Here is a 20,541-nt window from a genome sequence, read left to right on the forward strand (position 1 = left end):
GTACTTTAAAGTATGTCGAAATCCAAGAAAGACAACCAGACTTAAACAGAAAATAGGTTTTAGTCCCAGCTCCACCCTTCCAGCCAGGTAACCTGGGGTAAGCCACTTACCCAGTTCTCATTTTCCTAATCCATTAAGTGGGGATGACATTACATGGCTTACCTACTCCCTAGTATTGTCATCTGCATTAAACTGGATAACAAATGTGAAAATGTAAAATATAGACCATTATGAAAATACTGGATTATTAGTATTGTTTTGCTGCTGTTCACAAGCACTTTAGTATTAAGAAGCTTTAGGCAATTTGTATTCCTAGTAAAGAGGTATATGATAATACTGGGAAGTCCCAGGTACCCCTGTCTTCAGGGAGCTCTCTCAGGGAAAACCGGATAAGGAAATAAATAACTGTAAACACCATGGTATAAGTTCTGTGAGAGCCAGAATGAAATCACTAATGTATTTTTTTTCTATTTATTTTTAAGATTTTATTTTAAGATTTAATATAAAATGTAATTTTAAGTAATCTCTACACCTAACATGAGGCTCGAACTCACAACCCTGAGATTAAGAGTTGCACATTCCACCAACTAAGCCAGCCGGTCACCCCTCAAATCACTAACATATTTCTAATGCCTAACTCAGTACCTGAAACCTAGTAGGCTCTGCTAAAATACATGTTTGAAAAACTGATGACGTATTATAACACAAGGTAAAAAGTCATATCATTAAAATACTACAATAATTTTGAGGAAGGAGAGATTCAAAGCCTGGTACGTTGCCTGAATCATAGTAATAGACAAATATAGGATGAATTATTAAATCATAAGGGAGATATCCCCAAAAGCTACTTTAGTTGACATGAAGCAAAAAGGAGTTGAAACCATATCAGATGCAAAATCTAGAAATAACAGCAAGTGAAAAGTTATTTTTAAACCTAGAAGACGCTAAGTTGCTCGAGACCATGGAAATCAGAAAAAACAGTGATGGGTCAAAGGAGACACTCAGAAATGGTGTTACACCCAAGCTGATCATGGATTCACTGTCTTGATTACATTTACGTTCCACCTAGGGCCAAAGGATTGCTTATGGTCGGATATGAAATTTGGTACTCAGTGTTCTACTTTAAATGTAGCAGATGAAAGGATCCTGACCATGTTCTCTTCTGTCTGTAGGAATAGATAATCTCTATGAGAGGGCGCTTCATATCCGCAAACTCCTCCTGACCTTGCCTAGGTCCGTCCTTATCGTGATGAGGTACCTCTTTGCCTTCCTCAATCAGTAAGTACCCTAATGCTCTGCCAAAATGCCTGTCTTCCATTCCGTTTGCACTGCTCTGAATTCTGTTTTTGTTCTTGGATTCTGTAAAATGTACATTAGGTCCCGTTTATCAGCAGAGTCGAAGAGGAGATGATTAAATGTAGACCAAAGTTATGTTTTTCCTCAGCAGATCAAGGTCATTGCATGATAGATGAAAGATGCAGAAACTGTGGCCTTACGTGCAAAAATATACAAATATTACTAAAAAGAACACTTGTTCAGTGAAATACATGTTTTTCCAACTTCCATCCAAAGCTAATGTCATGAATGTTTTTGTCAAAATGATGCAACCCACCTGCTCACTGCAGAAAATGTCTGTGATTTTTGATGTTGTAGTCAAGGGAGGAGTGCAACTATAGTGCAAATTATATACAGATCCAAGAAAGAGTGTCTGCAAATTCAATATAATGAGACCTCGTCAAGAAGAAGATACTTCTAAAAGTCTCTAAAACAATGTCACAGAACCCTTAAGATAATCACTGCCTTATTTTCAAAGAAACTTTATTGTTATAATTTAGGCAACTGGATTTTCATTTGCATTACTTTATAATAACAAAAATGGGGCCCATTATAAGACTATCTTCCTCAAGTCATATCTGAGAGTCCCCTTGGTATTCAATGATCGAAGGGGAGTAAGCTCAGGGAAATGCCTTCTCCATGTGGCACGGATTCTCCCTTCCTAAAATTAGGATATGTTCTCTACTTCATTAGACGTTTAAAGTTCTCAGAAGCCATGAGGACTTACTACAATCCTGCTAACCATTTCTGAAATCATACCCAGTCAGATTGACCCTGGAAACCAAGTATCATGGGGAAATGCTTGCAAGGAAGTAAAATATGCACAAGTGACAGTAGGAACCCATTTGTACAGAAGTCGCCACTGGAAATAAGCAGTATCTAGAGAGATGGATATACACTATGTGTAGGTTAAATAGATGGCTATAAATTTTGCCTTTAAATAAGCCTAGTTACCCAGGCAGCTTTAAAAATCTGAAGGCTTGCTGACTATGGCAGGCAAGCTCGCGGGCTCCAAACCTCTGAGCGGGCTGCTGAGCAGCCTTGCCTAGAAAGCTTTCCACGGGCACCAGGACATCACGGAGTTGCTGCTGCGGAACCGACTCTATGTGGAGGCATCACCTGAAGAGCTCTGCCCCTTTCTGGCAAAGATGAGGGGGATTTTTAGGTCTGTTGCATCTGTAGACAACCAACTGGATGCATTCTTGACTGCTTGAACCAAAAAACAAGGGGCGGTCACATCTCAACAAGCTGCTGTCATTTACAAGCTCTGGAAGAGCCTAAGACAAAAATTCAAGAGAGCTTCATGAACCAGAGCCTGTTGGACAGTGGGCTTCGGGGCCTGAACGAGAGAGTTGATGGCAAATCACATCCAAGGCACTCAACTCAAATACGCACCCCTGTTGCTATAATGAAGCTGGAAATAGGGAAACGTGGACAGGAGCCTGAATTTCTATGAATTCAGGAATTTGACCTGCATTGCTGAAAATGGAATTGTTGAAGCAAAGGTGTTCATGATCCATCCCCAGTGACCTTGGGTCGGGTGTGTGTGTGTGTGTGTGTGTGTGTGTGTGTGTGTGTGTGTGTGTGTGTAAATCTTACTCCCTCATTAGTATTAAATCCTCAAATTCATAAAAAACAAAAATCTGGAGGCTTGCTGTCTTCACCTTTAATTGCTTCACTTCCCCCAGTATGAAGTGCCTTTTGCATTGCCGCTGGCCCTCTGCATGCTGTTCCCACCGAATTTTCCAGACACACCTGAGCAAAACCCACCATGAACCAAAAAACCACAGTAGACTAGGAAAGCAGACCATAAATCAAGAAAGTTCTCAAAACCAGGGACGCCTGGGTGGTTCATTTGGTTAAGCATCCAACTCTTGTTTTCGGCTTAGGTCGCGATCTCGTGGTTCATGAGTTCGAGCCCCTGCATCAGGCTCCGTGATGACAGTGCAGAGCCTGCCAGGGATTTTCTCTCTCTCTCTTTCTCTCTCTCCCTCTCTCTCTGCCCCTCCCCACTCGCCTCTCAGTCTCTTTCTCAAAAATAAATAAGTAAACTTTAAAAAAACTTTTTTAAAAGAAAGTTCTCAAAACCCGACTCGAACTCACCATGTATCTCAACAGAACAGCAAATGTGCCAGGAGTCAGCCGGCTGGCATTGCTTTCAGCATGTCTGCCCAAAGATGCCCCCGGCTTGCTACACCTGCCTTCATGCAGAGACCAGCCTCAGCCTCTAGGATAGGACGCGTGGGACAGGAATTTTGAGAAAAGAAATAACCTATTCTCTTTTAATTGTGAAGTTGAAACCTGGATATCACATTTTTATATGAAGATTTTGCTCTTCAAGCCAGCACTAAATGAAAGACCCAGAAAGATGAATTGTGACTCTCCCTGTTGAGCTTACTTGTGTCTTTTGAAAATTAGACCATTCTTACTCTGAATCTCACTTGTCCTCTGTGCATCCGTTTTCCAGATGATCTGTAACATGACCGTCCCCTTTATTGTGAACTTTTTTTAAAGACTGTCTGCTTGAGAAATGGCAGAAGGGAAAGACATATGTTAGCTGAGGAGATAATGCTTTTGTATTTTCGACTTTCTAGGCTATCAGTTCCAAAAAAGGGTAAAGTATCAGGTCATGTGGTATTTCAATGTCTTTGTGTCTGTCACCATCCCACAAATGTGGCTGAGTCTCTTTTTTCCTTCTTGCATTTGTCATCTGTTCACCTGGATTTTATATGTCCTTTCAAGATTGACATTTTCTTCACAAAAAGATAACGTCTCTAGCTTCTCCCTAGAACAACACTTTGTGCACATGTTAGAGTGAAAAAGAGCAGACTTATTTTGAGGCCCTTGTGGAAAATACCTCACAGATACCCATGGAGTCGAATTTAGAAATTAGTTTGAGGCTACCAGAAATCTCCCCAAAGTTTGTCATTTGCCAGCTTTAAAAGGAATGAGAGAACTGGGGATTCTTTTCCCCTTCTCTTGCACTTAACAGTGTCTCTTCTGACATTGACAGGGTAGTGTTGGTGGTCTTACCCAAAAGCACATCATAAAGCCCAGAGTTGTTTGCCTTCTTTCAGTGGTTACAAAGAAAGGGTGCTTTGTTTTCCTCAAGGCTTTCCTCAAGATTTATGGGAAAAAACTGAAATCTGAGATGTTTTTGATTAGTGGGAGGACAATTTTGACGACATCCATCAAATTTTATGGAGCTCACTACTGACCTTCCCAGATTTACTTGAGTAGCATTTAGAGCCTGACCATAGTATTTACAAATGAAACTCATTTACTTGATCCTGGTCTCCATTGGAATAGAAATTATCTTAAACTCTTGTGGCTTTGAAAAATGCCACTTAATTAAGTAAGTAGGATTTATATTCCCCTTTCAGTTTCTTTCTAGTTGAAAGTTTGTAAGTTGCTTTACTTCCTTTGGAATTTGTTGAGCCAACTTAAGGTAGTATGGAACATCGTCTTATTCTAATAACAAAAACCAAATAAAATGCTTTGGATCCCTATTTTCAAAATATAAAGTGTTTTATTAAACATCAGTTTTCAGGGCACCTGGGTGGCTCAGTCGGTTAAGCATCCGACTTTGGCTCAGGTCAAGGTCTTGTGGTTCATGGGTTCAAACTCCTCGTTGGGCTCTGCACTTACAGCCTAGAGCCTGCTTTGGATTCTGTGTCTGCATCTCTCTCTGCCCCTCCCCTGCTCATGTTCGTGCGCTCTCTCTCTCTCTCTCTCTCTCTTTCTCTTTCTCAAAAATAAACAAACATTTAAAAAAAAAAACAGTTTTGTTTTTTCTCTCTCGCCTTTCATAACTTTTCTTTTTTTCATAGCCTTTCACAGTACAGCGATGAGAACATGATGGACCCTTATAACCTGGCCATTTGTTTTGGCCCGACATTGATGCCCGTCCCAGAAATACAGGATCAAGTGTCTTGTCAGGCGCATGTGAATGAAATTGTCAAAACCATCATCATCCACCATGAAACTATTTTCCCGGATGCTAAAGAGCTGGATGGCCCTGTTTATGAGAAATGTATGGCTGGGGATGACTACTGGTAAGTCCAAGCATTTTAGTCTTTCCCCTGCCCTGGAAAAACCATGGAAGTATACATATCAATTCAATTAAGAAAAAGAATTGACTGTAAGTTGCCAAAGATTCCAATTTTTTAAAAAAAGAAGCAGCAGGAACACTTCTTTAGATTAGATGAGAATACTAAGACCCATGACAGCATGGCCTCTCACTAGGGAAATTCCTATTCATCCCTTCCCTTTTCCCTCAAGGATGACATCCTTTAAGATCTATCCACCCTATTGTAACTTCTGTAGAGAATAGTGGTTTTGAAACGTATCGTATAGAGCTGTGCTAATTTTACTTTTATATCAAAGATAACTGATTGAACTGACAGATTTCAGTTTCATTCTGAAATAGTTTGGGCTGTAAGTATTTCAAGTTTATCATTTTAAAGGAGCCCTCTCAACCAAATATGTTTTCATTCTTATATCCATTCTTACTAATAAATATTATCCTAACCAATTATAGTAGTAATGGTCGTTTTAAGCAAATTTATTTTAATCCTTGAACTCCTACTGTGTGCCAGCTCCTTGGTGCATGTGATCACCTTATACACTAACCACTCTACCAAGTAAAGTGAGGCCAAGAAGCCTGTCCAATGACTAATTGTAACTGCAGGCAGCCCAGGTCTGTCTGATTCCAAAGCCCACATGACCCTTCCCACTCAACAGCTGCCTCCTAGCCCACTTCAGAAACTGTTCTGTGCAGCTCAGATCCAGGAGCAGCTGGAAGGAGACCTATGTAAACCCATTCTGGACGCTCCTCAGGACACATCCCATTGCCTCACCGGGGATTAAGTAGAAGGTAGATAGCTGAAAGATCTTAAGTACCTGAAAGTACACCTAAACCATAATAATGGGCTTAAAACACATTACGATTGGCTTATGCCTTAAGAAAACTGAAGATTAACTATTTCCAGAAGCACTTCTTTCTAAATTAACAACAAATCATGATAGATTCCAGTTCTGTGGTGTAGCCAGTAATTTTACACGTGAAATTCGAGTTTAAAAATATTCACTTGAGCACTTACTATGTGCAAGGTACTGACTGATCTTGGCTCTAGGAAGATAAATGTATAAAACTCAGCCCTGGCGAGATGCATAATTTTATCTTCAGAGTCATACTTACTGTAAAGCCAGTATCTTGGCACTTCCAAATATTCAGGGCCATATCAGTAAGTTTTGCTCTTACTCCTGTTATCAAAGAGCGATATGTGGAGGTCCGGTCGGTATTATCTGATGTGTTGTATCCTACAACTTTTGTGGTCACCACTTTTCCACAAACAGGGTAAAGTCCCTAATAAGGAGGCTTGCAGCCAGTCACCTGTGCTTGATTGTGTCCTTTTCCCATTCATAGTGTTTCCACGGGCAATCGCTCATTTGAAACAGAAAGTCAGTGATAAAGCAGTTACTCTTTCTCGCCAACACCAGCAACTTAAGTGGGCTTTTACAGCAATGTCAGGTTTCTCTTTGTGGTAGATGCATCCCATTCACCAGCACATATTTGAGGAGTGTGGTAGTGTTAAAGGGTAAGTTTTTAAAAAGAATAAAATCGTGAGTCTCACGAATCTAAAATGAACATGTGTCAGAAGATGGGAAAGATACTACAGTCGATTCAAAGCAGAAATCAAAGAGCCATCAATTTATATGCAGTAAGGAATAGTGACACGAATTTACAAAAACTGGTGTCGCCGTAGCACAATCATCGCACTCCGCTAGAATTCAGCCAACTTTAACTTCTGTGGATACGAATGACCAAAGATGAAGGACCTAGACTCCCATAAGACCAGATAATCCTCGGAGGCTCCAGGGTCTAATGGAAAGGCTCTCCAGTAACGGACTCTTTTGCCATTCCAAAGTCCTACATCTTTACGTAGAGTAGCACTAGTTCATTTTTGAAATTCTTCCTTTGGCTTTACATGAATTTCTGTTTGCACTTGGCAGCGACAGCCCATACAGTGAGCACGGTACACTGGAGGAAGTGGATCAGGACGCTGGTACAGAGCCCCACACCAGTGAAGACGGTATGCCCTTGGACCCACACCATTATAAAACTAATCTTAATACCCACTTTTTGGGGAAGTGTTTATATTAAGAATTCAGTAGCTACAAAAGAATATTTACAAAATGCATGTAAGATATGAAAAATAATATTACAGTGAGCACCACAGACCACCACCAAGTTTAAGAAAAAAGACAGCATAGGGGCGCCTGGGTGGCGCAGTCGGTTAAGCGTCCGACTTCAGCCAGGTCACAATCTCGCGGTCCGTGAGTTCGAGCCCCGCGTCAGGCTCTGGGCTGATGGCTCAGAGCCTGGAGCCTGTTTCCGATTCTGTGTCTCCCTCTCTCTCTGCCCCTCCCCCGTTCATGCTCTGTCTCTCTCTGTCCCAAAAAATAAATAAACGTTGAAAAAAAAAAAATTAAAAAAAAAAAAAAGAAAAAAGACAGCATTGCCTTTGCTCTTCTCCGTTACCATTGCCTTCCTTACTCCCTCAGGGGTAACCACTATATGTTTGTTTTTAAATGGTTTATTGTTTCATTTCCTATTTTCTTTTTTTATTCAATGTTTATTTTTTTTTTTAAGTAAAAAAATTTTTGTAATGTTTAGAGAGAGAGAGACAGAGAGTGAGTGGGGGAGGGGCAGAAAGAGAGGGAGACACAGAATCCGAAGCAGGCTCCGGGCTTCAAGCTGACAGCACAGAGCCCGATGCAGGGCTTGAACTCATGAACCTCAAGATCACGACCTGAGCCTAAGTTGGATGCTTAGCCAACTGAGCCACCCAGGCGCCCCCTTTAATGTTTATTTTTGAGAACGAGAGGCAGAGCGTGGGAGAGGGGCAGAGAAGGAGTGAGAGAATCCCAAGCAGGCTCTGCACTGTGAGCTATCAGCGGGGCTCAAACCCTCAAACCTTGAGATCGTGACCTAAGCCAAAATCAAGAGTTAGACTTTCAACAGACTGAGCCACCCAGGGGCCCCTCATTTTCTATTTTCCTGAACTTTCTGTAAATGGAATCCTACTGTAAAGACTTGCAATGATTATTTTCCACTCAGTATTACACTCCTGCGACTCACCCACATTGTTGCATACAATTATAATCATTTCGTTTTACAACTGTATGATATCCCATTGTATTTCCTTTGTTATTGGTGAATATGTGAGGTGTTCTCTATTTTTTGCCATTAAAAACAGTGCTGCTACAAATATTTTGAACATGTATGCTATCGCAGTACTGCAAACAAACAGGAGTTTCTCCAGGATATATGCACCTAGGAGTAAGCATGTTTTCAACTTGACTGGATAAAGCCACACTGTTTTTGAAAAGAGTTCTAGGGGCGCCTGGGTGGCTCGGTCGGTAGGTGTCTGACTTCGGCTGAGGTCATGATCTCGCGGTTTGTGAGTTCGAGCCCCGCTTTGGACTCTGTGCTGACAGCTCAGAGCCTATCTTCGGATTCTGTGTCTCCCTCTCTCTCTGCCCCTCCCTTGCTCATGCTGTCTCCCTCTCTTTGTCTCAAAAAGAAATTAAGATACTAAAAAAAAAAAAAAAAAAAAAGAGTTCTAATTATATACACCACACCAGCAATATGTTGGTCTTCCGGTTGGATGTATTCATCCACACTTTATTGTGTCAATATCAAACATTATAATCTTTGCCAGTATTGTCAGTGTGATGGTATCTTGTGATTTTAATTTGCATTTCTCTGATTACTGATGAAGGTGTTATTTTGCGATATAGAGTATTAATAGAAAATTTGACGTATAGTAACTGCCACAGATCAGGAGGTGATTACCACTGAAAAGATACTTTGTTACAGTACCCAAGAGAAAAGGTACATCTTGCCTCACGCGGCCACAGGGAAATGCACCAGGGTCGGTCAGAAGGCAGCCGTAGAAAGAGCAGGTAGGCAGGAGTCTTTGCTGTGGTTTCCACGGGAAGCAACAGGCAAGGCAAGGTAAGCGGGTTTCGGATTGGCTAGTTTGAATAATTTCAGCGGGCTCTGGGTTATAGGTGTTGTCTCTTGTCAGGAGATTACCTGGCACAGGAGATTAGGACAGGTGGATAGTGACCCCAAGGAGGTGGTTGGGGTGTTGGGGCTCTGGATTGGCGGGTTTGTATTTGAAAAGCACACCAGGCGAGTGATTTACACTATCTGTAGGAATTGGTAAACCTTGGGAGGGATAGTCCCTCCCAAGGCCCTGGATGTCAGAATACAGAAAATAAAAAATACAGTTCATATAGCTAGCTATACTTTACTAACTTTTACATGCTTCACTTTTTTTGTGAAATTTCTGTCAAGTCTTTTGCCCATTTAGGTCCCATTTGCCCACTGTTAGTTTCTCTGGGCTTTTTTTTTGCTTGTCTTAGTTTGATTGGGCTTTGGTTTTTTCTTATTTCTAAGAGTTCTTTGTGGGTCTGGATCGGGTCTGGTATTGTGTATATGTTTTGCAAATATCTTGTGCTCTGTAATTTGTCTTTCATGTGCTTATTATTACATCTTTTGCTAAACAAGGAGATTTTAAAGAAGTTACCAATCTTTTCCTTCATGGTTGCTTCCCTTTGTGTCTCCTTTAAGAAATCCTTCTGTGCCCAGAGGTAATGAAGATAATTCCTCCATATTCTTTTTTAAATCCTTTCAGGTTTTGTTTTTCACACATAGGTCTTTAATCTACCAGGAATTTCTTTGAGGGTATGGTGTGAGGTTGGGGTCCATTCCTTTTTCTCCATGTGGATGCACTATTGTCCCAACATTAATTGTTCTTTCTCCACAGCTCTGCACAAATCACATGTCCTCTCTGAACAAGTCTGTTTCTGGGCTCTCTCCTTTCCACTGGTCTACTTGTCTATCCCTCCTCTCTTAATTTTGATACTTTTTAATAAATCTTAATATTTGGCAAATCAAGACCTTTGACTGTTCTCCTTAGCAATTCTTGATCTTTACAACTTCACTTAAATTTTAGACTCAGTTTTTCAAGTTCTTAAACAAAAATTGAAAACCTCTTGGGTTTTGATTGCAGTTGGACTGATTCTCTGTATGTTAATGTGGAGAGAATAGATATTTTTATAATATTAAGTCTTCCAGTCGACAAACATATTGAATGTCTCTCAATACACGTTTATACTTTTCTCTTTAGAGATCATTTTTTTTTCCTTTTTCTAACAAGTTTAATCTTTAACATAACTTTTCAACACTTTTTTTCATTTTTTTTTAAATTTTTTTTTTTTAACATTTATTTTTGAGACAGAGAGAAACAGCATGAATAGGGGAGGGGCAGAGAGAGAGGGAGACACAGAATCTGAAACAGGCTCCAGGCTCTGAGCTGTCAGCACAGAGCCCGACACGGGGCTTGAACCCACGGACCGTGAGATCATGACCTGAGCCGAAGTCGGACGCTTAACCGACCAAGCCACCCAGGCGCCCCAACACTTTTTTTCATTTTAACAGGTTTTTTTTTTTATTTTTTAACAGTATTTATTTAAAGTCATATATAAGATTACTTTATTCCTTCATTTTCTCATTAGTTTCTTCCTTATATTTGCCCTTTTCCTTTCCTACTTGGCAAGATTTGGCTTTCTGTTCAAGGTCCTTGTCCAGGTTGAGTCTAGTGATAACCACCTGGCCGGGGTGAACGCCCACGTGGACAGTTGTGCCATGCGCCCTCTCCCTCTGTACTTGTTCAGCGGAGATGACCTATTTCTTCCCGTAAACCTGGGCTACTTTGCCAATTTGCCTTTGTAGTGTCCTCCTACAACCTGAACTTCATCATCCTTTTGGATGGACATGGATCGAACATCAAACATACTTCTCTCTCAGCTCTGTGGAAAGAGGGGAAGACATAATCTTCCCGCAAATGTGGAAAGATGCATTGGAATGCCTTTTGTGGTTCTTGCTCCATTCAGAAGTCACCAAAAGATTGAACATCATTTTGGCCACTGGTGCTTCAGCCGTGGCCATACAGGACTTTTTTTAATATGAACATAGAAAGCTGTCAGTTTTCTCTTAGTACTTCCTTAGCTATATGCATGATCCTTTTATTTTCTCTTCAGCTGTGACTAATCTGCTTTAAAGCCATCCATTGCATTTATATTTTTTGTTTTTTTCTACAAGTTGTTTGGTTCACTTTCCTATCTGCTGCTTAATCATTCTATGTAGTTGTTTGCTCTTTCCTCATATTAATCCTTTCCATCGTTATAAATTGTGATTCTGATCATTCTAATATCTGCATTCTTCCTGGATTTGTTTTTGTTGTCTCTTGCTCATTGAGTCTGATTTTCCAGAGTGTTTGGTACATTTTTATGCGTTCCTCCAGAGAATCTTCTCATTTACTTCTGCCTGGGGCATAACCAACTTGGGACCATATTGAATTTTTAGCTTCAGGTTTTCCAGGCCACCCAAGTTGTGTGATTTTTAACTGCAAACCTGCCTGAGGACTGGAATGTGGTTGGGGTTCTTGGAGATGATTTGTTCCAAGGTTTGAGATAGATTCTTTTTTTTTAAGTCTGGGAGGGGACAGTGGTGATGTATACAGTCTATGGAGAAGTATGGAGGGCAGGAAGGGAGGATGATTTCTAGCCCTAGGAATTCACGGTGACACTGCGAGCGTGATCTTTTGTGGAGGGGGCTTACATTGTCCAAACTGAGTAGACCCTTGATTTCGTTTTTTGTCCAAAATGAAAGCTTAAGTTAACCCGGCAGGGAAAGTGCCCTCAAGGCAAACTCTGACTCACATTTTCTAGTGTTCTGTTTACCTCACTGCGTTCCCATTTCGTTGAGTTTTTTGTCTTTGATATTCCCTACTACGGTGGTAGCTTCTTAATGCAATTACAAAGATTTCTTTTTAATCCCAAGATTTTTCATTCATTTCAGCAAGAGGGTAATCAGGATGTCTCATGTCCACCCTCTGCTTTAAAAAAAAAAAAAAAAAAAAAAAGTTTGTTTCTAAAAGTAGGATGAACTGACATTTTCAGAACTTCATTTAGAAGAAATTCTTCACAGTGAGAGCTTCTACTTCTGTGATGTTGCTTTTGAAAGTCTCTGAGCCCTACCCTTGCCACCATCCCTTCTTTTTACTCGAGTTTCTTTCTTTCTCCGTGTGATTTATTCCTTTCTCACCGATGACTTCTCTGTCTCCTTCAGAGTATTTCCCTAGTGGCAGGAAAAGCTAAGACAAAGCCCCAGCCGTCTCTCTTCCTAAACATCAGTCTCCCCACCATGCCATCTGTTAGTTGTTCTTACCTCTTGACTACAAAAGAGAAGCTTTGCTGAGAGCTCTGTGTTTTCGATAATGTTTTAACCATGTTCACCTGATTTTGCTGGAAAAGAAAGCATTGTGTACAAAGGACAGATATCCTTGCCCACAGCCAACCTGTAAAGTTCTGTAACTAAATTAACTAGCGTATTGATTATCTTTGTGATCCCCTGGGTATTGTATTTTCTTTTGTCCGTCATGATATCACTAGAGAAGGATAGTTTTTGTTTCTGAAAGAGAGGCTGTCATAGAACGAAACCAGCACCTACAAGGGCAGTGGGTAACAGATCTAGAAGGGACAGTGCCAGGGACAGCAGGTGCCCAAGAGAAAATGTGAGGTAGTAGCATTTTGTATAAAATGACAAGAAATGGAAATCAAAGACTTGATAGTTCTGGGCAGTCAGAAAAATCAGCTGCACTGAATTGTCCCCCCATTGCACAGTTATAATAGCCATGCAGGAAAATGAAGTTATCGTGTTCACTCTTACTGTTACTGATAACAGCAGCATTCTGTAGAGTCTCTGCAGGACCTTAGAGGACCATGTGACTCTCTGTGAAAGGACCATGTGACTCTGCCATGCCCTAAGATTGATTTGCTCTGCAGTGAGTAGACTGAGATGTGTAGAAGTAGCTTATTGATGGACACTTGGCTCTGGAATGACTCCCTGAGGAGTAGAAAGAGTCAAAATAATGAAATTGCTCAGAATTACTAGTTGATATGGAATTACCAATAAAAATGTACTTCTGATTCATCTGGTCATTCTTTCATAATCTCTCCACATTTGAATTAAATAAACAGTCTGATAATCCTGTTGCTAGTTGTTTCAAGAAATAAAAAGAGATAACAAGCATTAGAGTGCATGATTATGAAATTAGGATAAAATACATAAGTATCTGTTAAATAGTCTTAAATAGCCCTTGGCCAGCATTGACAGTGTATGACTAAATGTCTAATTAATGTCTAATTAATGTCTAAAGAACCTTAATGGTTCTTTCTTCATTTCCCTCTGACAAGTACGTAAACTGTACACTATTTTGTGGGCTGGTATCTTCCCATTGTTTTTTTCAGTAAAATGAAATTCAACTTACATGGGCATGTTCACATAGGAATTTGAGAACTGCATGTCATAAAGTTCTTTTTAACAAATGGGCATGTCTTCTTTCCTCCCTGGATATGTTTATTCATGTCCCCTGTACCATGGACATGTTTATTTCTGTTCCTAAAGGAGAACTGGCATTAAAAAAAAATTGGCATCAGTCATCTCTGACTTATTCTTTATCTGCAATTTGAGAACAAACTATACAGTTATTCTCTTTAAATATGAAGTTATAGTCCCTCCTGTATGGAGCAGGTTTGTAGATATTTAATAAAGCTGTTATTCATATTGTTTTAATAATATAATTTTAGGAGGGAATACTAGCATGTTAACATGCGATCTAAAAGTTATAGTCAGTTGTTAAAGGACTTAAACTGTTGTTTTAAAATTATTCTTCACCTACTTTGCTGAGAAGTATACTACATGTAAATCATAGCATTGTGATTCTGCCATATGAAATATTCCCCTTAAACATTAACCACTAGCAAAAAGATGGAGCGATTTTTTTGTCTTTGTTTTAAATGCATAGCTGAAATTCATCTAGGCTCTTTCATAGAAGGTAAACCCTAAGCTTTTTTAATGTGTTTTTTGATTTTTATGCTTTTGCCTTATGTGGCCCAGAGAACATTTGAATTTTTTTTTTAATTCTTTTTTTTTTAATTTTTTCAATTTACATCCAAGTTACTTAGCATATAGTGCAACAGTAATTTCAGGAGTAGATTCCTTAATGCCCCTTACCCATTTAACCCATCCCCCTTCCCACAACCCCTCCAGTAACCCTCTGTTTGTTCTCCATATTTAAGTCTCTTATGTTTTGTCCCCCTCCCTGTTTTTATATTATTTTTGCTTCCCTTCCCTTGTGTTCATCTGTTCTGTGTCTTAAAGTCTTCATAGGAGTGAAGACATAAGATATTTGTCTTTCTGTGACTAATTTCGCTTAGCATAATACCCTCCAGTTCCATCCACGTAGTTGCAAATGGCAAGATTTCATTCTTTTTGATTGCCGAGTAATACTCCATTGTATACAAATACCGTATCCTTTTTATCTGTTCATCTGCCAGTGGACATCTGGGCTCTTTCCATACTTTGGCTATTGTTGATAGTGCTGCTATAAACATGGGGGTGCACGTGTCCCTTCGAAACAGCACACCTGTATCCCGTGGATAAATGCCTAGTAGTGCAATTGCTGGGTCGTAGGGTAGTTCTATTTTTAGTTTTTTGAGGAACCTCCATATTGTTTTCCAGAATGGCTGCACCAGTTTGCATTCCCACCAACAATGCAAAAGAGATCCTCTCTCTCCGCATCCTCGCCAACATCTGTTGTTGCCTGAGTTGCTAATGTTAGCCATCCTGACAGGTGTGAGGTGGTACCTCATTGTGGTTTTGATTTGTATTCCCCTGATGATGAGTGATGTGGAGCATTTTTTCATGTGTTGGTTGGCCATCTGGATGTCTTCGTTGGAGAAGTGTCTATTCATGTCTTTTGCCCATTTCTTCACTGGATTATTTGTTTTTTAGGTGTTGAGTTTGAGAAGTTCTTTATAGATTTTGGATACTAACCCTTTATCTGATATGTCGTTTGCAAATATCTTCTCCCATTCTGTTGGTTGCCTTTTAGTTTTGCTGATTGTTTCCTTCGCTGTGCAGAAGGTTTTATCTTGATGAGGTCCCAGTAGTTCATTTATGCTTCTGTTTCCCTTGCCTCTGGAGACGTGTTGAGTAAGAAGTTGCACAGCCAAGATCAAAGAGGTTTTTGCCTGCCTTCTCCTCAAGGATTTTGATGGCTTCCTGTCTTACATTGAGGTCTTTCATCCACTTTGAGTTTATTTTTGTGTATGGTGTAAGAAAGTGGTCCAGGTTCATTCTTCTGCATGTTGCTGTCCAGTTTTCCCAGCACCATTTGCTGAAGAGACTGTCTTTATTCCAATGGATATTCTTTCCTGCTTTGTCAAAGGTTAGTTGGCCATATGTTTGTGGGTCCATTTCTGGGTTCTCTATTCTGTTCCATTGATCTGAGTATCTGTTCTTGTTCCAGTACCATACTGTCTTGACGATTGCAGCTTTGAATACAGCTTGAAGTCCGGGATTTGAATTTATTAAGTGAGAAAGAAGCTTAGTTGACTACCCAGGGATTTCTTATGCAGTTATTCCATACAAGATATTAAAGATACTTTAGGAATCTTTTGGGAAAAATTAACTGTTTTAAATGGGAATGTACATTACCAAGCAAAATAGAAGACAATTTCCTGAGAAAATATTTGACAGATGGACAGGTTTTAATCTATTACATGTGCATGTATTCTAGAGTACTTAGAAAGTAATACACTCTCAGTTTATAGTAAATTGAGGTATTGCTCATTGCTTATACAATTCTCTAAACATTTAGCTCTTGTATTGGCCCTTTCTGTGTATAATTGATTAGAAGTTTACTTATCTGTTGTTGATAGCAGGGATGAAGAACGGGGGGGGGGGGGGGGATAGTAGAAGATGGGAGGAAAGATCATAAGCCCCAGAATCAAAGGGCTTTTTGCAAAAGCTCAATGACAAAAAGCATCTCTTATAGTTGTTTTTTGTTTTGTTTAGTTTGTCCTCTTAATTGCCTTCAACTGTTGTGATCAGAATTAGATCAGCACTGAAATTCCATTTCTAGTTCAATAACTTTAATTTTTAATTTTGAAATCATTGTAGGTTCACATCTAGTTGTGAGAAATATTACAGAGAGATCCCACGTACTCTCCTCCCAGCTTCCCTCCATGGTAAAATCTTACATAACTGTAGCATAATACCACAGCCAGGAAATTGACATTGACACAACCCATCAGCCATATTCACGTTTCACCAGTTTTTCATGCACTCATCTGTGCGCTTCCCTTTTATAGACGTGGCCATTTCTTTCCAACCTCTGGCAACCACTAATCCGTTCTGCATCTTGATTATTATGTCATTTCAAACATGCTGTATAAGTGGCATCATACAGTATATAACCTTTTGAGACTTTTTTTTTTTTTCACTCACCATAATTCCCTTGAATATCTTTTGATCTCTGGATAATTGGGGCACCTGAATGGCTCAGTCAGTTAAGCGATTCTTGGTTTCAGCTCAGGTCATGATCTCACAGTTTCGTGAGTTCGAGCCCCATGTCAGGCTCTGTGCTGATAGTGTGGAGTCTGCTTGGGATTCTGTCTCCTCTGTCTCTGCCCCTCCCCCACTTGTGCTGTCTCTGTTTCTCTCAAAATAAATAAATAAACTTAAAAAAAATTTTTTTTTGATCTCTGGATAATATAATTTTTGAATCTGGTCTCTTAATTTGGGTACAGGACAGTCTAAGTTGTGCTTTTTTCATAGGTAGCTAGAATTTGTTACTGATACTAGAGAAAACAAAGTTATTTTACTGTTGGTGGTAGTTTGGAAGATTTGATAATGCCAGAAAAGTACAGGAAGAAATTAAATGTACTCACATAATATTTAATGTGCTGATTTTTATAAACCTCATTTTTCTTTGAATAAGCAAATAAAGCCTAAACTCCCTTGTGTTCTGGGATACTGACTTTCCCATGTTATCCATGGTTATTAACATGTTACACAGGAACTCCATCATTGTCAAAATACTATTGGAGCTATTGTGGAGGATATTACAGCCCGAGGAGAGATCTCATATATCATGTTGCAAAGTGTTAAATATTTTTTATTAAACTGTCATTATACCTCTGGTAAGAGGTGTGGAAATTAAGGTCCAATGTTCAATTTTTCTTTGCCTGAAAAACTGACCACAGCAAGAGACTGTTTTTCTGTATCTCTTTTAACAGCCTTATTTTGTCCTGCATTGATGATTTGTTCATTACCTTGTTCAGTCTGGATATTTAAATGGCCGTGTTTATTGCCAAGGCCTCATATGGAACTTTCACATAGTGTTTCATGCTCTTCTAACAGCTCTGGTCCCTCTTTGTTTTCCGGTGTGTTCTTTGTAGAATGTGAGCCAATAGAAGCGATAGCCAAATTTGACTACGTTGGGCGATCCGCCAGAGAACTGTCCTTCAAGAAGGGCGCCTCCCTGCTGCTGTATCACCGCGCGTCTGAGGACTGGTGGGAAGGAAGACACAACGGCATTGATGGGCTCGTGCCTCATCAGTACATAGTGGTGCAGGATATGTGAGTAGTGCCAGCTTCTACCGCCAAGTGCTCCCATCAGAAGATTCCAGCCACTGTCCTTAAACTGACCTTGGTCTTTCAGGAACAGAGCAGAAGGGATCGCAGAGCCCAGACCTCTGAGCTGGGAACAGTTCTTTGCCTTGCTATTGGGTCTTTGCTAACGGTCCTTCAGGACCAGCAGGTTTTCATTTTGTAAACACCACCAGGAGGTTTGGAGCAAAGGCTAGGGAGAGATGCCTTTTGAAACTTTCAGGCTCTTAGAAGAATAATCCTTGCAGAGAATAGCTTTAAGAGCTGTAGTAACCACTGCTGGTTCCAAAACCAGAGGTAATCATCTCTTGCTGTCTGACCACTGTTTCAATTCAGATTCCCCAGAGGGAAGATACTGACCTAAAGTCTAAAGAGAATCATCTCCAGCCTTCTTCTTCTTTTTTTTTTTTTTTAATATTGCTGTAATTTTTTTAATGTTTATTTATTTATTTTGAAAGAGAAAAGAGAAAGAGTGCAAGCAGAGGAGAGGCAGAGAGAGAGGGAGAGAATCCCAAGCGGGCTTCAGACTGTCAGCACAGAGCCTGACATGGGGCTTGATCTTGGGAACCATGAGATCATGACCTGAGGTGACCAACTGAGCCACCGCTGCACCCCTGCTATAATTTTTGGGGAGGTTTATTTATTTATTTTGGGGATGGGGGACAGAAAGAGAGGGAGAGAGAGCCAAGCAGGCTCTGCACAGAGCCCAGTAGTGCAAGGCTTGAGCTCACAAACCATGAGATCATTACCTGAACCAAAATCCAGAGTCGGATGCTTAACCACCTGAGCCACCCAGGCACCCCTTAATATTGCTATAATTTAAAAATATTTAAAGAGATGAGAAGATGCTTATAACGTATTAAGTAAAAGAAACAGGTTGCAAAATTATACGTACAATATAATTCCTATTTTGTGAATATATTTCCTAGTACAGCAATTTAAGAGCAGTTTTTCAAGGGAGAGAGAAATATACCACATGAAATGCCTATTATGATTAAATCATTCAACCTAATTTTAGAGATGTTAAAATGTGTCTCGGAATCCAAGAAATATTATGTGCATTTTATACAGACATGCAGTGATCTATATCTAAGCCCCATAAACATATAAGTAACTATAGTATAAATACCATACATATATATACAGACATCATAGATATGTACCCAGGCATAGATAAAAAGTATAGAAGGATATTTTCTAAAGTTCTAGCAGTAGTTGTGTCTGGTTGTTACGTCCTATTATGGGTGATTGTGATACTGCTCTTTTTTGTATATCTGAATCTTCCAGTTTACCAATGAAACTGTATTATTTTTATAATGAAAAAGTCGTGTTGGTAAGAAAGACTTATAATACATAAATGCCATCACTTATTTTTTTGTTCCCATTCATCTAGCAAAAGACCCTCACTCTTGCTTCTCATTGTTTCAGGGATGATACGTTTTCAGACACTCTGAGCCAGAAAGCTGACAGTGAGGCCAGCAGTGGGCCAGTCACTGAAGACAAGTCTTCATCCAAGGACATGAACTCCCCAACAGACCGTCACCCTGACGGCTATTTAGCCAGGTAGGTGGAATCTGATCGTCAAGCTGCTGAACCTCCACTTTTCCAAGGACTTTGAGCAGCCACAGGACCCGCAGCTTTGTGGTATTACCCAGTGTGATAAGCTCTCCTATTTTCTCTCTCTTTTTGTGTATGTCTAGACAGAGAAAAAGAGGAGAGCCACCCCCTCCAGTAAGGCGTCCTGGCAGGACCAGCGATGGCCATTGTCCCCTCCACCCCCCACATCCTCTTTCCAACTCCTCCGTTGACCTGGGGTCCCCAAACTTGGGCAGTCACCCCCGGGGCCTGCTGCAGAACCGTGGCCTCAACAATGACAGTCCTGAGAGGAGACGCCGGCCCGGCCATGGGAGCTTGACCAATATCAGCCGACACGACTCCCTCAAGAAGATCGACAGTCCTCCTATTAGAAGGTCCACATCATCAGGGCAATACACAGGCTTCAATGACCATAAGCCATTGGACCCAGAGACGATCGCTCAGGTAGGATGCATTTAATGGAATGGTGCATGCTGTGTACCTGGAGTATGATGAAGGAGGTATGCAGGATTTCCTTTTTGTAGCCATGTTGTTTTGTACAGAACCAGCTAAAGAAAACAAAAGAAATGAGCTCCTTCTTTAAAGCCTGACTAAGGGTCTCTTTAGAAGAACCATTTGTTACTGGAAGGATCCAAGTGATCAGGTTCATATTGATTTAAACAGAAACATGGCAGAAATGTAGGACCCATGGCATTTAAACACATCATTGCTAAGTAGTTAGAAAAGTCTGGAAAAGAATAATAATGAAGAAGGACCGGCCCTACTGGATCCTGAATGCGTGCCAAAGATAATAAAATAGACAAATTGATAGAAAGAATGGAGAGCCCAGAAATAAATAAATGTTAGTGTATGATAAATATGACCCTTTCAACTTAAGACAAACAATGGATTAGTCAATAAATAAATGGAGAAATAATGGTTAGCTGTTTGAAGAACATCAAGTCTGAATCCTATGTCATTGTTTACTTCTCAACAGTACAGAGGACTTTGTAGTTTTTTTTAATGATTAGAATTGA

The 20,541-nt window shown here is 40.1% G+C and overlaps 1 protein-coding gene and 2 pseudogenes across 1 annotated transcript in view; 2 read left to right on the forward strand and 1 right to left on the reverse strand.

Moving 5' to 3' along the window:
* The window catches only part of SRGAP1 (SLIT-ROBO Rho GTPase activating protein 1), a 154,190-nt gene that overhangs the window by 124,990 nt on the left and 8,659 nt on the right, over nt 1-20,541 (forward strand). Inside the window, exons 17-22 of the mRNA XM_032593791.1 lie at nt 1,173-1,278; nt 5,166-5,390; nt 7,351-7,430; nt 17,719-17,899; nt 19,358-19,492; nt 19,630-19,969. Coding sequence (XP_032449682.1) covers nt 1,173-1,278; nt 5,166-5,390; nt 7,351-7,430; nt 17,719-17,899; nt 19,358-19,492; nt 19,630-19,969 — 1,067 coding nt within the window. The remainder of the gene's footprint in view (nt 1-1,172; nt 1,279-5,165; nt 5,391-7,350; nt 7,431-17,718; nt 17,900-19,357; nt 19,493-19,629; nt 19,970-20,541) is intronic.
* LOC115519249 lies at nt 2,325-2,836 on the forward strand (annotated as a pseudogene).
* LOC115519250 lies at nt 10,904-11,329 on the reverse strand (annotated as a pseudogene).

Source organism: Lynx canadensis, chromosome B4 (assembly GCF_007474595.2).
Source record: "Lynx canadensis isolate LIC74 chromosome B4, mLynCan4.pri.v2, whole genome shotgun sequence".
Taxonomy (NCBI): domain Eukaryota; kingdom Metazoa; phylum Chordata; class Mammalia; order Carnivora; family Felidae; genus Lynx; species Lynx canadensis.